We start from the raw sequence: 16,210 nt of genomic DNA, 5'->3' as shown, positions 1-16,210 counted from the left end.
ATCTTCAATATATGCAAATCAATCAATGTGATACACCATATTAACTCATTGAAGGGGAAAAACCATATGATCATCTCAATAGATGCACAGAAAGCTTTTGACAAAATTTAACACCCATTTATGGTAAAAACCCTCTTGAAAGTAGGCATAGAGCAAAGTTAATAACTTCGCTCAACATAAAAAAGGCCATATATGACAAACCCACAGCCAACATCGTCCTCAGTGGTGAAAACTGAAACCATTTCCACTAAGATCAGGAACAAGACAAGGTTGCCCACTCTCACCACTATTATTCAACATACCTTTGGAAGTTTTAGCCACAGCAATCAGAGAAGAAAAATAAAAGGAATCCAAATCGGAAAAGAAGAAGTAAAGCTGTCACTGTTTGCAGATAACATGATACTATGACTAGAGAATCCTAAATAGGCTATCAGAAAATTACTAGAACTAATCAATGAATTTGGTAAAGTAGCAGGATACAAAATTAATGCACAGAAATCTCTTGCATTCCTATGCACTAATAATGAAAAATCTGAAAGAGAAATTATGGAAGCACTCCCATTTACCATTGCAACAAAAAGAATAAAATATCTAGGAATAAACCTACCTAAGGAGACAAAAGTCCTATATGCAGAAAATTATAAGACACTAGTGAAAGAAATTGAAAATGATACAAATAGATGGAGAGATATACCATGTCCTTGGATTGGAAGAATCAACATTGTGAAAATGACTCTACTACCCAAAGCAATCTACAGATTCAATGCAATCCCTATCAAACTACCACTGGCATTTTTCACAGAACTAGAACAAAAAATTTCACAATTTGTATGGAAACACAAAAGACTAAGAATTTCCAAAGCAATCTTGAGAAAGAAAAACGGAGCTGGAGAAATCAGGCTCCCTGACTTCAGACTATACTACAAAGCTACAGTAATCAAGACAGTATGGTACTGGCACAAAAACAGAAATATAGATCATTGGAACAGGATAGAAAGCCCAGAGATAAACCCACACACATATGGTCACCTTATCTTTGATAAAGGAGGCAAGAATATACAGTGGAGAAAAGACAGTCTCTTCAATAAGTGGTGCTGGGAAAACTGGACAGGTACATGTAAAAGTATGAAATTAGAACACTCCTTAACACCATACACAAAAATAAACTCAAAATGGATTAAAGACCTAAGTGTAAGGCCAGACACTATCAAACTCTTAGAGGAAAACATAGGCAGAACACTCTATGACATAAAGCACACAAGATCCTTTTTGACCCAACTCTAAGAGAAATGGAAATAAAAACAAAAATAAACAAATGGGACCTAACGAAACTTAAAAGGTTTTGCACAGCAAAGGAAACCATAAACAAGACCAAAAGACAACCCTCAGAATGGGAAAAATTATTTGCAAATGAAGCAACTGACAAAGGATTAATCTCCAAGATTTACAAGCAGCTCATGCAGCTCAATAACAAAAAAACAAACAACCCAATCCAAAAATGGGCAGAAGACCTAAATAGACATTTCTCCAAAGAAGATATACAGATTTCCAACAAACACATGAAAGAATGCTCAACATCATTAATCATTAGAGAAATGCAAATCAAAACTACAATAAGATATCATCTCACACCAGTCAGAATGCCCATCATCAAAAAATCTACAAACAATAAATGCTGTAGAGGGTGTGGAGAAAAGGGAACCTTCTTGCACTGTTGGTGGGAATGTAAATTGATACAGCCACTATGGAGAACAGTATGGAGGTTCCTTTAAAAACTAAAAATAGAACTACCCTACGACCCAGCAATCCCACTACTAGGCATTTACCCTGAGAAAACCATAATTCAAAAAGAGCCATGTACCACAATGTTCATTGCAGCTCTATTTACAATAGCCAGGACATGGAAGCAACCTAAGTGTTCATTGATAGATGAATGGATAAAGAAGATGTGGCACATATATACAATGGAATATTCCTCAGCCAGAAAAAGAAATGAAATTGAGTTATTTGTAGTGAGGTGGATGGGCCTAGAATTTTTCACACAGAGTGAAGTAAGTCAGAAAGAGGAAAACAAACACCGTATGCTAACACATATATATGGAATCTAAAAAAAAGAAAAAAAGGGGCTTCCCTGGTGGTGCAGTGGTTGGGAGTCTGCCTGCCAATGCAGGGGACACGGGTTCGAGCCCTGGTCTGGGAGGATCCCATATGCCGCGGAGCGGCTGAGCCCGTGAGCCACAATTGCTGAGCCTGCGCGTCTGGAGCCTGTGCTCCGTAGCAAGAGAGGCCGCGATGGTGAGAGGCCCACACACCGCGATGAGGAGTGGCCCCCACTTGCCGCCACTGGGGAAAACCCTCGCACAGAAATGAAGACCCAACCCAGCCATAAATAAATAAATAAATAAATAAATAAATAAATAAATAAATAAATAAATAAATAAATAAAATTTAAAAAAAAAAAGAAAGGTCATGAAGAACCTAGGGGCAAGACGGGAATAAAGACATAAAGATGGAGACCTACTAGAGAATGGACTTGAGGATACAGGGAGTGGGAAGGGTAAGCTGGGCCAAAGCGAGAGAGTGTCATGGACATATATACACTACCAAATGTAAAATAGATAGCTAGTGGGAAGGAGGTGCATAATGCAGGGAGATCAGCTAGGTGCTTTTTGACCTAGCTGGGGTGGGATAGGGAGGGTTGGAGGGAGGGTGACACAAAAGAGAATATATATGGGGATATATGTATATGTATAACTGATTCACTTTGTTATAAAACAGAAACTAACACACCATTGTAAAGCAATTATACTCCAATAAAGATGTTTTAAAAAAAATGGGCAAAAGACTTCAATAGTCATTTGTCAAATAAAATATACAAATGGGTAACAAGTATATAAAAAATGCCCAACATCACAGGAAAATGCAAATAAAAACCACAATGAAATATCACCTCATACCCATTAGCATGGTAACTATTAAAAAATTAAGCTAACAAGTGTTCATGAGCATATGGAGAAAGTAGAACACTTGTGCACTGTTGATGGGAATGTAAAATGGTACAGTCACTATGGAAAGCGCTATGATGGTTCCTCCAAAAATTAAAAATACGATTACCATATGATCCAGACATTCAATTTCTGGGTGTATACCCCAAAGAGTTGAAAGGAGGGACTCAGATACCTGTACACCAACATTTGTAGTAGCTTTTTTCACAATAGCCAAAATGTGGAAGCAACCCAAATGTCCATCAGCAGATACATTGATGAACAAATGTGGTATATACATGAAAGGGAATATTATTCATTCTTAAAAAGGGAGGAAATTCTGACACATGCTACAACATGGGTGGACCTTGAAGAAATTATGCTAAGTGTAATAAATCAGCTACAAAAAGACCAATACTGTATTGTTCCACTTTGATAAGCTATCTGGAGTATTCAAACTCATAGAAACAGAAAGTAGAATGCTGGTTGCCAGTGGCTGGAGAGATGAGGAAATGGGAGTTTTTGTTTAATGGCTATGAAAAATTTTGGAGATTGGTTGCACAGCAATGTGAATGTATTTACCACTACTGAATTGTACACTTAAAAATAGTTAAAATGGTACATCTTATATTAGTGTGTTTGATCACAATTTGGAAAAAATTAGTTAAATTAAATTTCCACCCAGAAGTCACAAAAGTATTCTTTATGAGGACCCCATATTCAATCTCTTATAGATAAGAAGACATTTTCACTGGGGGTAGGTACTGTATCAGTAAGTAAATTGAATGGAATAATATATCTGTAAAGAATACATTTTTTAAAATCATACAGTTTAAAAGGGTAATGCATTGCTAATCATAGAAAATGTATTTCATATGATTAAAAATATCATTGTTTACAAAAAAGATATCTAACATATGTTTAGCACAGTTCTGGTCACTAAGGGTATACAAATTTTTAAAAAAATAATAAATAAGAAAGAAAAGCATTTCTGTGAAATATAAGGCCAATAAGCATATAAAAACGCTTGGTCTTTCTTAAAGAAATATAAATCAAAACAGCACAATACCATTTTTCACTAAACTAGCAAAAATTATAAAGTTGGATAATACCTAGCATTGATAAAGATATAGGAAAATAAGGACTATCATACATTTCAGTCTTTGTCCAGGCAATTTGTCTATATTTACAAAAAAGAAAATTAAATGCACATACTCTTTGGACAACCAATTCCATTTTGTGGTATAAGATCTAAAATTAAGTCCCCATATTATATGTGTCTTGACATCTGGGGAAAGCCGAGAGGGTCTTGAATGATGGCCCAATCACAAGTTCCCCTTACCATCGTGTTCCTGAAGGTAAAGTACCATATTCAAACAACTCTCCTTAGCATGGGGACCAGGCACAGTGCCTGCTTATCCCTGAATAGCAAGCTTCAGTTCCCTGCTAGCCCACAGAATGATTCGAACAAGTCAATCACATTCTCCTGTGGGAAACAGAGATTTCACCATGCCTAGGGGTTACACCACAGCCTCTGCTTGTTCATTCTGTTTCCAAGTAGAATTACCCTATGGCCCTGCATGTCATACAATGTTCTCCTCTTATAGGCTGTAAGTATATGTGACTAATACACTACTGTTGATTTCATCTGTCTAGTGTTGGGAATCAGTTGTTTATCAATCCTCATAATCCTAAGCAGGAATCCCTTCCTTATCAACTGGAAGAAGTGGAGGTGATCAAAACATATGGCTTGGAATTTCCTATCATATATAATTGCAAATATAAAGCAAGATATAGGTACCAGAATGTCCATTTCAGCATTGATTTTAATAGCAATAACCTGAAAACCACCTAAATGTTCACCATTAGATAACTAAATTAGATAATATAATTAGGAAATATTAGATAACAATTACATAAGTAAATTGTATAGTGTCCATATGATGGAGCACAAAGTAGCAGTTAAAAAGACTGAAGTATATCTGTATGTGATGATATAGAAAGATCTTCAAGATACACTAAGTGAAAAAAATTAAATTATAGTATCATCAATTTTTTTTTCTAAATGTATATGCATTTTTACCCTGGAAAGTTACCCAGGAAACTACTGACAGTGGTTGCCTTTGGTGTCAGGCTTGGAAGTTTGTAACTAAGGAAGGAGAGAGACTGTAGCTCATTTTATACCTTTCTAATTGTTTGACTTTTTTTTAATCAAGTGCATAATTACTTTTATTTTTACAATGAAAATAAAAGTAAAAAGGCATGATACCTGCTATTAAGCAGCCCATTGTCTAGTGAAAAAATGAACAAGATTTCACAAAACAAGTTTGAAATCTCAACAGCATGGGTTAATATCTGGACTGATGATTGGGATAAGGCAGAGTAGTGCACAGCATATGGAAAACTGAGGGAGTAAGGTGAAGGAAGTGCTAATTGAGCTAGAAATTTTTTAATAGTTCTCACTTCAAAAGGGTTACTTCTAAGTACAAATATATAATTCAGTTCCACATTTAACTAAGATACATACTTAAAACAGGAAACTCTGCTCCCCAATATCAGAGTTTTGTCACTTAGTTTTATTTTTAAGAGAAAAATAAAAGAACTAAATTCCTAGAAGTGTCCTTGAGGCTGGTGAAGAGGCCAGGTTTTTTTCTATTGTGTTACAATATAATCCAGGTGAAATCAAAACAATTGTCTTGTCACATGGGCCAAACCTCAGCTTTCACCTAGATTTCCAGGGTTACTGGAATGTTACTCTTCACAAAATCAGCAAGATAATTGACTAATATGTCTCCCTCACTTAAGTCAGCAGTTAAGGCTGAGGGATGTGTTGTAATGTGAAAGTGGCTTTAGATTTCAATAGAGAGACAAAACTGATTTCAACTTCAAGCTCCTCGGGGAAGAATTCACCTTCTCTTTTAAGTGTCCACATTTTTTTTTCTTCAGTAAATGAGTATTCAGTTTTAATGTTAATTGATTTTTATTACCTTATTTATTTTCTTAGTTAAAATATGCTCTTAGGAGCTTTAATAATAACTGCCCTTTCCCCCATAAGCTTCTACTTATCAGGCGTTGTCATAATAAGTTGCCTTCAGCATTGCTAATGCAGGAAATTTCTAACAAATCAAATCAGCTTTTATTTAGTTCAATTTAAGGGATGAATCAGCTTTGGATGTCCTCTAAATGAATTACAAATTAATTGGCTCAGTGTGTTCAGTGTTTTGTTCATTATTCCTTCCAGTTTGACAATAATGTAGGCTAGCTTATAGTGGAGAATTTGGTTCAACGGAAAAATATGGGAATATTTATGCTGGCTGTTATGAATTATTTGAATCTACCTAGAACCTTACTACCATTTATTTTGCTCTTTGTTTTGCTTTGAGAATTTTAGCTCCACAACTATTGTACAATAAATATAGGAGGGACATATAATGAGATTTTTATGTTATAAATATTATAACTTGAGGGCTATTTCACTTGATTAAAAAAAAAACTTGGATGACATGTTTTGATTCTTTTATTGGAAACATGTAATTTAGTATCAGTACTTGTAATAAATGTTACTCATCAGGGTTTTTTTTTTAACTGGGGGGAGATCTAGCTGGTAAGGAAATTGATTGACACACTCAAAGAAAAACTGTACTATATGTCTTATGAAAAGACACATACTAATTGTACAATCTAACTTCACTTTCTTGGTGGTAAACTGAGAGTTCATATATTGTTTTTCCTCCTGATAGCTAAAATTTCTTTTCAAAAGATTGTAGCTTTAAAACAAATTTGCACCTGTTGTTTAGTATTGTATCAGCTTTAGTTATGATAACTCTTTTATTTAAGTCATGGTTTATATGTTGTGTACATTATTTCCTGTTGTTACCTGTATCTAATTTAGGAGAGGGTTCCATTTTAAATTTCAGTTAGGAAGGAAACATTGAAAGCATTTTATGTCTAGGAAGGCTTTGAAGTCTAACCTCTCAGTGGGACCAGATCATTTATTCTTAGGTAGAAGGTAGCAACAGAACCTCACATCTCATGCCATCATGATTTGCCACTTTTGTCCTCAATTCATTCAGTCTCACAGGCTTTCTCTGTCTCTCACTCTCGCTCTCACCACATTCTTTCATCACAAACACACACATACACATACAGAGTTTTGCAGCATATAGATAGATAGATAGATAGATAGATAGATAGATAGATAGATAGGGATATTTAGTTTTCAAATTTTATTTAAAATTTTGGTCATAAAAGTTCCTAATAAATTTTTTAAACAATATTTAACTTAGGAAGTAAAAAGTCTTCTGTTTTCCCTATATATAGTTGGTTATTATATATTCTTGCAGAACTTCTTCCACGTGTCAGCATTTTTCTTTTGTTTTCCTTTTTGTTTTTTTAACATCTTTATTGCAGTATAATTGCTTTACAATGGTGTGTTAGTTTCTGCTGTATAGCAAAGTGAATCAGCTATATGTATACATATATCCCCATATCCCCTCAACAGCATATATATTTTTTTTAAAAATAAATTTATTTATTTATTTATTTATTGACTGCATTGGGTCTTCATTGCTGTGCACAGGCTTTCTCTAGTTGTGGCGAGCGGGGGCTACTCTTTGTTGCGGTTGAGGTGTGCGAGCTTCTCATTACGGTGGCTTCTCTTTGTTGTGGAGCACAGGCTCTAGGCACGTGGGCTGCAGTAGTTGTGGCATGCAGGCTCAGTAGTTGTGGCTCGCAGGCTTAGTTGCTCCATGGCATGTGAGATCCTCCCGGACCAGGGCTCGAACCCATGTCCCTTGCATTGGCAGGCAGATTCTTAACCACTGCACCATCAGGGAATCCCCTATACTTTTAATTAAAGTTAATTTTCAGATTTTTTTTACCACCCCTTGAGATAATTGGAGACACCATAGGGATAAAGCTACTAGAAAAAAATCAGATATATTTCTACATCTAGCCCTGCTATGGTCTCTCTGTGCCCTGTTGAATAAGTCCTTTAACCTTTCTTTTCATGACTCCTTATTCACAAATAGAGGTCATTATTCTATCATGCTTCTAATTTATTTCCTAGGGATGCCTCCAGGATTCGTTGAATTCAAACAGTATATAAAGTCCATAGTTTATTGGTTTAAAAAAACCCTAAGAATAAAAAGGATGGGCTTATTCTGAAACTTTCAGAAGCCATAAATATGATTCTTTTAAAACAACATTATCTTTGGGGCTTCCCTGGTGGTGCAGTGGTTGAGAATCTGCCTGCTAATGCCGGGGACTCGGGTTCGAGCCCTGGTCTGGGAAGATCCCACATGCCACGGAGCATCTGGGCCCGTGAGCCACAACTACTGAGCCTGCACGTCTGGAGCCTGTGCTCCACAACAAGAGAGGCCATGATAGTGAGAGGCCCGCACACCGTGATGAAGAGTGGCGCCCGCTCGCCGCAACTAGAGAAAGCCCTCGCACAGAAACGAAGACCCAATACAGCCAAAAATTAATTAATTAATTAATTAATTTAAAAAACCAACATTATCTTATTACATTTCTCTTATTTAGTCTTTTAATTAATTATAACATTAGTAGGAGCCTATCTATGGTAAGTCTAGATTAATTTATCAAAAGACAACACCGTGACATGATCCTGACTCTGGTATTTTTTAAATATATGTAGTGTGAATGTGAATACATGTATTATAGAAAAACGTTTGAAAAAACATATATTAGAATTAACAAGTGTAATTTCAGGATTGTTAGTGATTTAAATTTTCTTCTTTTTAAATATATCTGTATTCTCTACAATTAATACGTATTATTTGTGTGACTACAACCATTTTAAGTCAACATTGCTTAATTGTTATCAGGTAAATTTTTTTACTCATTTTATTCTAGCACACTTTCATGTCAGAGTAATAAATACCATGATAATGCCCATTTCAGCAAGGGGGAACACAGAGTAAGAATTGTGAAATTAATTTATGTGTTGAAAGTAACCTAGCACATATCACTCTGATGATTTAATATTCTTCCTTTGAGTATTCTAATTTTTAAAAATGTTTTTTACAGCTACAAGACCGCACTCAGTTCAGTGACCAAGACTTAGCCACCCTTAAGAAGTACTGGGACAATGGCATGACCAGCCTTGGCTCTGTTTGTAGAGAGAAAATTGAAGCAGTTGCAACTGAATTGAATGTTGACTGTGAAATAGTTCGGGTAAGGCATTTTCAATAATTTTCATGTTTTGGTTGATGAGTGTCATAAATGAAAGCCCTAAAAAGTTGTATGGTTTGCGTTTCTCTAATTAGTGATGTGGAGCATCTTTTCATGTGCTTTTTGGCCATCTGTATGTCTTCTTTGGAGAAATGTCTATTTAGAGATTCTGCCCATTTTTTGGTTGGGTTGTTTGTTTTTTCATATTGAGCTGCATGAGCTGTTTATATATTTTGGAGATTAATCCCTTGTCAGTCGCTTCATTTGCAAATATTTTCTCACATTCTGAGGGTTGTGTTTTCATTTTGTTTATGGTTTCCTTTGCTGTGAAAAACCTTTTAAGTTTCATTAGGTCCCATGTGTTTACTTTTGTTTTTATTTCCATTTCTCTAGGAGGTAGGTCAAAAAAGATCTTGCTGTGATTTATGTCAAAGTGTGTTCTGCCTGTGTTTTCCTCTAAGAGTTTTATAGTGTCTGGCCTTACATTTAGCTCTTTAATCCATTTAGAGTTTATTTTTGTGTATGGTGTTAGGGAGTGTTCTATTTTCATTCTTTTACGTGTAGCTGTCCAGTTTTCCCAGCACGACTTACTGAAGAGATTGTCTTTTCTCCATTGTATATTCTTGCCTCCTTAGTCATAGATTAGTTGACCATAGGTGAATGGATTTATCTCTGGACTTTCTGTCCTGTTCCATTGATTTATATATCTGTTTTTGTGTCAGTACCATACATTTTTGATTACTGTTTTGATTACTGTAGCTTTGTAGTATAGTCTGAAGTCAGCCTGATTCCTTCAGCTCCATTCTTCTTTCTCAAGGTCGCTTTGGCTAGTTGGGGTCTTCTGTGTTTCCATACAAATTCTAAAATTTTTTGCTCTAGTTCTCTGAAAAATGCCTCACACTGGTCAGAATGGCCATCATCAAAAAATCTACAAACAATAAATACTGGAGAGAGTGTGGAGAAAAGGGGACCCTCCTACACTGTTAGTGGGAATGTAAATTGGTACAACCATTATGGAGAACAGTATGGAGGTTTCTTAAAAAACTAAATATAGAGCTACCATATGATCCAGCAGTCCCATTCCTGGGCATATATCCAGAGAAAACCAAAATTCAAAAAGATGCATACATCCCAATGTTCACTGCAGCACTATTTACAGTAGCCAAGGCATGGAAGCAACCTAAATGTCCATCAACAGAGGAATGGATAAAGAAGATGTGGTACATATATGCAATGGAATATTACTCAGCCATAAAAAGAGAATGAAATAATGCCATTTGCAGCAACATGAATGGACCTAGAGATTATCATACTAAGTGAAGTAAGTCAGACAGAGAAAGACAAATAGCATATGATATCACTTATATGTGGAATCTAATTTTAAAAATGATACAAATGGACTTATATACAAAAGAGAAACAGACTCACAGATCTTGAAATCAAACTTATGGTTACCAAAGGGAAAATGTGGCAGGAAGTGATAAATTAGGAGATTGAGATTAACATATACATACTTCTATATATAAAATTGATAACTAAAAAGGACCTACACTGTAACACAGGGAACTTTACTCAATATTCTCTAATAACCTCTATGGGAAAAGAATCTGAAAAAGAATGGATATATGTATAACTGATTCACTTTGCTGTATACCTGAAACTAACACAACATTGTAAATCAACTATACTCCAATAAAAATTAATTTAAAATATTGTATGAGGTGCTTTAAACAACGCCATCAATAAAGTGAAAAAGATAACCCACAGAATGGGAGGAAATATGTTCAAATCATATATCTGATAAGGATCTTATCCAGAATATGTAAAGAACTCTTACATATCAATAATAAAAAGGCAAATAATGCAATTTAAAAATGGGCAATAGATTAGAATAGTCATTTTTCCAAAGAAGATGTACAAGTGGCCAATAAATACACTAAAATATGTTCAACATCATTTGTCATTATGGAAATCAAAACCACAATGAGATACCTCTTAACACCCACTATAATGGCTATAATAAGAAAGACAGGTAATAAGTGTTGGCCAGGATGTGGAGCAATTGGAACCATTATACACTTCTGGTGAAAATATAAAATGTTTTAACTACTTTGGAAAACAGTCCTCAAAATTTTTAACATAGAGTTATCATATGACAGCAATTCCATTCTTAGGTATACACTCAAAAGAAATGAAAAGTATGTCCACTCAAAAACTTATACATGGAGATGTAGAATCTCTCGTATGGAGGGCCAACTATGGGACTTGAGTATCTTGGATTTTTGGTATCCCCGATGAGTCTTGGAACCAATCCCCCCAAGGCTACTTCCCGACTGTAGAGTCACATAACTAAGTTGTTGCAAGCATACTTAAAATGTTTCCAATAATTGCATCAAGTAAAAAAAAAAAAAAAGGGTATTTCCTTTAGTGTTTACATCTACATTGATAACATCAATTCATTATGTTTTTTTTGTTATTCAGACCAGAGCAGCTTGTTTCTTTATTGCAGATAATACAGTTCATTCAGAGCTTTCAAAATGTGCTTGAAGAGAGAGGTGTAGAATTATGCAACATCATTTCAACATATATAACTACAGAACACTTTTTTCAAAAGACTGACATTACACAGGGACATCAGTTAAGGGGTCATTGCTTTAAGTGTCTTCACACTTGTGATATTTTATTTTTTCTTTGAAATAGTCCTATGAGGTATAGAAGAACAAGGTCACACCTTTCAGATAAAAATGTTGCTAATAAATAATTAAAACTAACTGATATATCAAGTATTAATCGAATATATAGGATATCATTTACTATTCTAGTCACCATAGGGCTAGAATGAAAATGTAAATCTTAGTTCTTGCTCTACTTGAAGAGATAAGTCATACAAGAGGAAAACAACCATGAAATGGTACTTTCTTTTTATCCAACAATATTTTTATACAAGTTTTAGTACATAATGGTATCTGATGTTGCGTGATTACTGAAAATAAGACACATGGATGGTAAATTATTCACTGAAGTTATAAGCAGGTCAGTTCTAGACCTTACATTACCACTTGAGCTTTGTGAATTCCAAAAGAAAATCACTAACTGGTATAATGTCTATCATATAAAGAAAAGAAAGGATAACTAGATCCCCCAATAATTAGTCAGCAATATCAATGCACCAGCACTGGGGTATTGTTGAATCCAACCTCGTGATCTTCTAAAAATGACCATTCAAAAGTCCCTGGGAAATCACCAGACTCCTTTAGAAGGATCTAGCTAGAACTCTCTGTGTTTCTATAATAATATTTTATTGATCAAGATTGACAAAGTAGAACATTACCCTTCGTTTCCAAAGAGAGACACAAGGTCCTTGGTTTTGTTATTTAAGAAGTGTGTCCTCACCAAATGAACCTACCTATGAAACAGAAACAGACTCACAGACATAGAGAACAGACCTGTGGTTGCCAAGGGTGGGGGGTGGGGGAGAGATGGAGTGAGAGTTTGGGGTTAGCAGATGCAAACTATTATATACAGAAGAGATAAACAGCAAGGTCTTACTGTATTGCACAGGGAACTGTATTCAATATCCTGTGATAAACCATAGTGGAAAAGAATATAAAAAAGAATGTGCATATATATATATATATATATATATATATATATATATATATATATATATATATATAACTGAATCACTTTGCTGTACAGCAGAAATTAACACAACATTGTAAATCAACTATACTTCAATTTTAAAAAAAAGAAGTGTGTCCTGTAAAATTAACATTATCTTTAGTCTTAATGAAAGATTATTACAAGGGCTTCTAACAATGGGGAACTTACACTACAAAACTTGGCCAGCATGTAATAATGAGAGATATTTTTCTGTCATATAATTTTTAAAAGACAGTATATTTGCTTTGGTTGGAGGTTTTGGCATTCTCCACTAATGACCTCTCTACTACCTGTTACATTATTAACATTAACTTGTTTTGAGAATTGGCAAAAAGTTGCTATATCATATTACTTCAAGTGGTTCTATGGTACTACAAACATAAACTAGGGACCAAAGAAACAATAAAAATATTCATCTATGTTAAGAGACTTATTGTTCATAATGGTCAGAAATTCTGAATTCTACATATAATACAAGGTGGAATTTCAATTAACGCTTTAATATTATGGTGACAGCATTCACAGCTCAACCAGTAACTAATGGGATAACTTTGGGTGTCACTCTCTAAAATTCAGTTTTCACAGCTGTTTTAAAAAAGAGAGAGAGAGAGAGAGCACAAATTACCTGCTTCACTGAGGTGAAATAAATGAGAACTGAATATGTTCTAAGGATCACTGGTCCCTTCAGGGAGCCAGTTCCAAATTACTTAGGAAAACACTTAATACTATACCTTTCCCATGCCCCCAGGAGATTAGTATAAGTATCAACATACTCCAAGGCTCTGTGAAGTTCTGCTGTATTGAAATTTATTACCTTTCCATAACCAAGTATTTCTCCAGTCTACTTGTTCCCAAAACAATTCTGCTTTTTCCTGTTAACACCTATTTGTACCCCCAGGAATCAGTGCTCCCCAGAACACACTTGAGGGTGATGCCTCATGAAAACAAAAAGATGAATTTTAATGACCTCCAGGAATAAAAGTTTTGAACTTGATGATGTTATTCTTTCTGATTATAAGCAACACACACAATAAGACACCCTTGCCACCCTTGCTGGAGGTAGCTGCAGAGTTCAAGTACCGATAATGTAACAGTGATGAGTTTGTACGGAGAGCAAACTGGATGCATCTCGTGATGCTACCTATACAGAATGAGGTAAAGCTCTTTTGAATGTGAACATCGATTCATCTTTTTTAAGAAAAATTGATTTGACTTTGAAGCAAAAGTTTATCAATTTCAAAATTATATCGGGCTTCCCTGGTGGCGCAGTGGTTGGGAGTCTGCCTGCCAGTGCAGGGGACACGGGTTCGAGCCCTGGTCCGGGAAGATCCCACATGCCGCGGAGCAACTGGGCCCGTGAGCCACAACTACTGAGCCTGCGCGTCTGGAGCCTGTGCTCCGCAACGGGAGAGGCCGCGACAGTGAGAGGCCCGCGCACCGCGATGAAGAGTGGCCCCCGCTCGCCGCAACTAGAGAAAGCCCACACACAGAAACGAAGACCCAACACAGCCATAAATAAATAAATTAAAAAAAAATTGTATCTATTCAAATTAAATAAGACTACCAATTCTTGTGTCAGCTTACCATCATTAACATGAAAATCAAAAAGACATACTATAAATTGAAAAGAAACTCTAAGCTTATGAATATCAACAAAGTATCCTTCAAATTTTTCTTGTAATTTTTGAAATCCTTGTATATAGAACTGGTGATTACTGCTACAATCTGCACATTGATTCATATTAGAAAAGTGTATAAAATAATCATTTTTATTGATTTGAAAAGTTTTAATCTTAGCAAAAATTATCACACTTGTCTGGGTAGTTCACAAATAAGCTCTTCCTTTCATTGAATCTTCAAATTTAACTTGATCTTATGCAGTGTGATCTCAGTGAAAAAAGTAGAAATTACATTGCCAGTTTTGTCTTTTATTAGTGAATATTCTGTAAACATTACTACTGTGGACTTATTGTGTCACTTCCAAATTCAGATGTTGAAACCCTAATCCACAATATGATGATATTTAGAGGTGGGGCCTTTGTAAGGTAATTAGGTTAAATTAGTTCCTGAGGACCTCAAGATAGGATTAATGCCATAATGAAAAGACCCACATCTCTCTTTCTCTCTCTTGGCCCTGTGAGGACACATGGAGAAGTTGGCTGTCTACAAGCCAGGAAGTGGACTCTCACCAGACACCAGGTCTTGTGGTGCCTTGATCTAGACAAATATTTGTTGTTTAAAGAAAACTTCTACATGGATATTCATAACAGCATTATTCATAATAGCAAAAAAGTGGGAAAAATGCTCATCAAGTGAATGAATAGACAAAATGTGATATATGCATATAGTGGAATATTATAGAACCATATAAAGGAATAAAATACTGAAACATGCTACAAAATAGATGAATCTTGAAAACATTATGCCAAGTGAAAGAAGCCAGTCACAAAAGACTACATATTTTATAGTTCCATTTATATGAAATGTCCAGAATAGGCACATCTATAGAGACAGAGGGTATATTAGTGGTTGCCAGGGGCTGGGGGGAGAGAGGAATGGGGAGTGACTGCTAATGGGTATAGGGTTTGTTTTTGGCATGATGAAAATATTCTGGAATTAGCTAGTGGTAATTGTTGCACAACTCTGTGAATATGTTAAAAATCTTTTCACTGTACACATTAAATGAATGAGTTGTATGGCATGTTAAATATATCAATAACACTGTTTTTAAAATTGCATGAGATATCTGCCCTCTTAGCGCAGCTGGCAGCACATCAGTCTCATAAAATTGCATGAGGTGATCTGAAATGCAGTACTCCCCCCTTATCTGTGGTTTTGCTTTCTGCAATTTCAGTTACCTGTGCTCAACTGCAGTCTGAAAATATTAAATGGAAAATTCCAGAAATAAACAATTCATAAGTTTTCATTTGTGCTCTGTTTGGAGTAGCATGATGGATCTTGTGTCCTCCTGCTCCATCCTAGGATGTGAATCATCCCTTTCTCCAGCGTATTCATGCTGTATATGCTACCCACCCATTAGTCACTTAGTAGCCATCTAAGTTATTAGATTGACTGTCATGGTATCTCAGTGCTTGTGTTCAAGTAACCCTTATTTTACTTAATAATTGCCCCAAATCTCAAGAGTAGTTATGCTGGCAACTCGAATATTCTCTTACTGTGCCTAGTTTATAAATTAAACTTTATTGTAGGTGTGTGTATAGAAAAAAAAAGTATATATAACGTTCGATACTATCCCTGGTTTCAGGCATTCACTCAGATAATGGGGGAGTACTGTACATCTCACATATTATATAATTAATGATAGATTGAAAAATTATATTGATCAGTCGTGGGAACTGTAGTTTACA

General features: G+C 35.3%; 1 protein-coding gene across 1 annotated transcript in view; it reads left to right on the top strand.

The window, feature by feature from the left end:
• Nucleotides 1-16,210, top strand: part of HDX (highly divergent homeobox) — a 158,163-nt gene that overhangs the window by 93,654 nt on the left and 48,299 nt on the right. Inside the window, exon 5 of the mRNA XM_068533594.1 lies at nt 9,036-9,182. Within this exon, the coding sequence (XP_068389695.1) occupies nt 9,036-9,182 (147 nt within the window). The remainder of the gene's footprint in view (nt 1-9,035; nt 9,183-16,210) is intronic.

Source organism: Eschrichtius robustus, chromosome X, assembly GCF_028021215.1.
Source record: "Eschrichtius robustus isolate mEscRob2 chromosome X, mEscRob2.pri, whole genome shotgun sequence".
NCBI classification, from domain to species: Eukaryota; Metazoa; Chordata; class Mammalia; order Artiodactyla; family Eschrichtiidae; genus Eschrichtius; species Eschrichtius robustus.
This window is presented reverse-complemented; position numbering and strand designations above follow the sequence as displayed.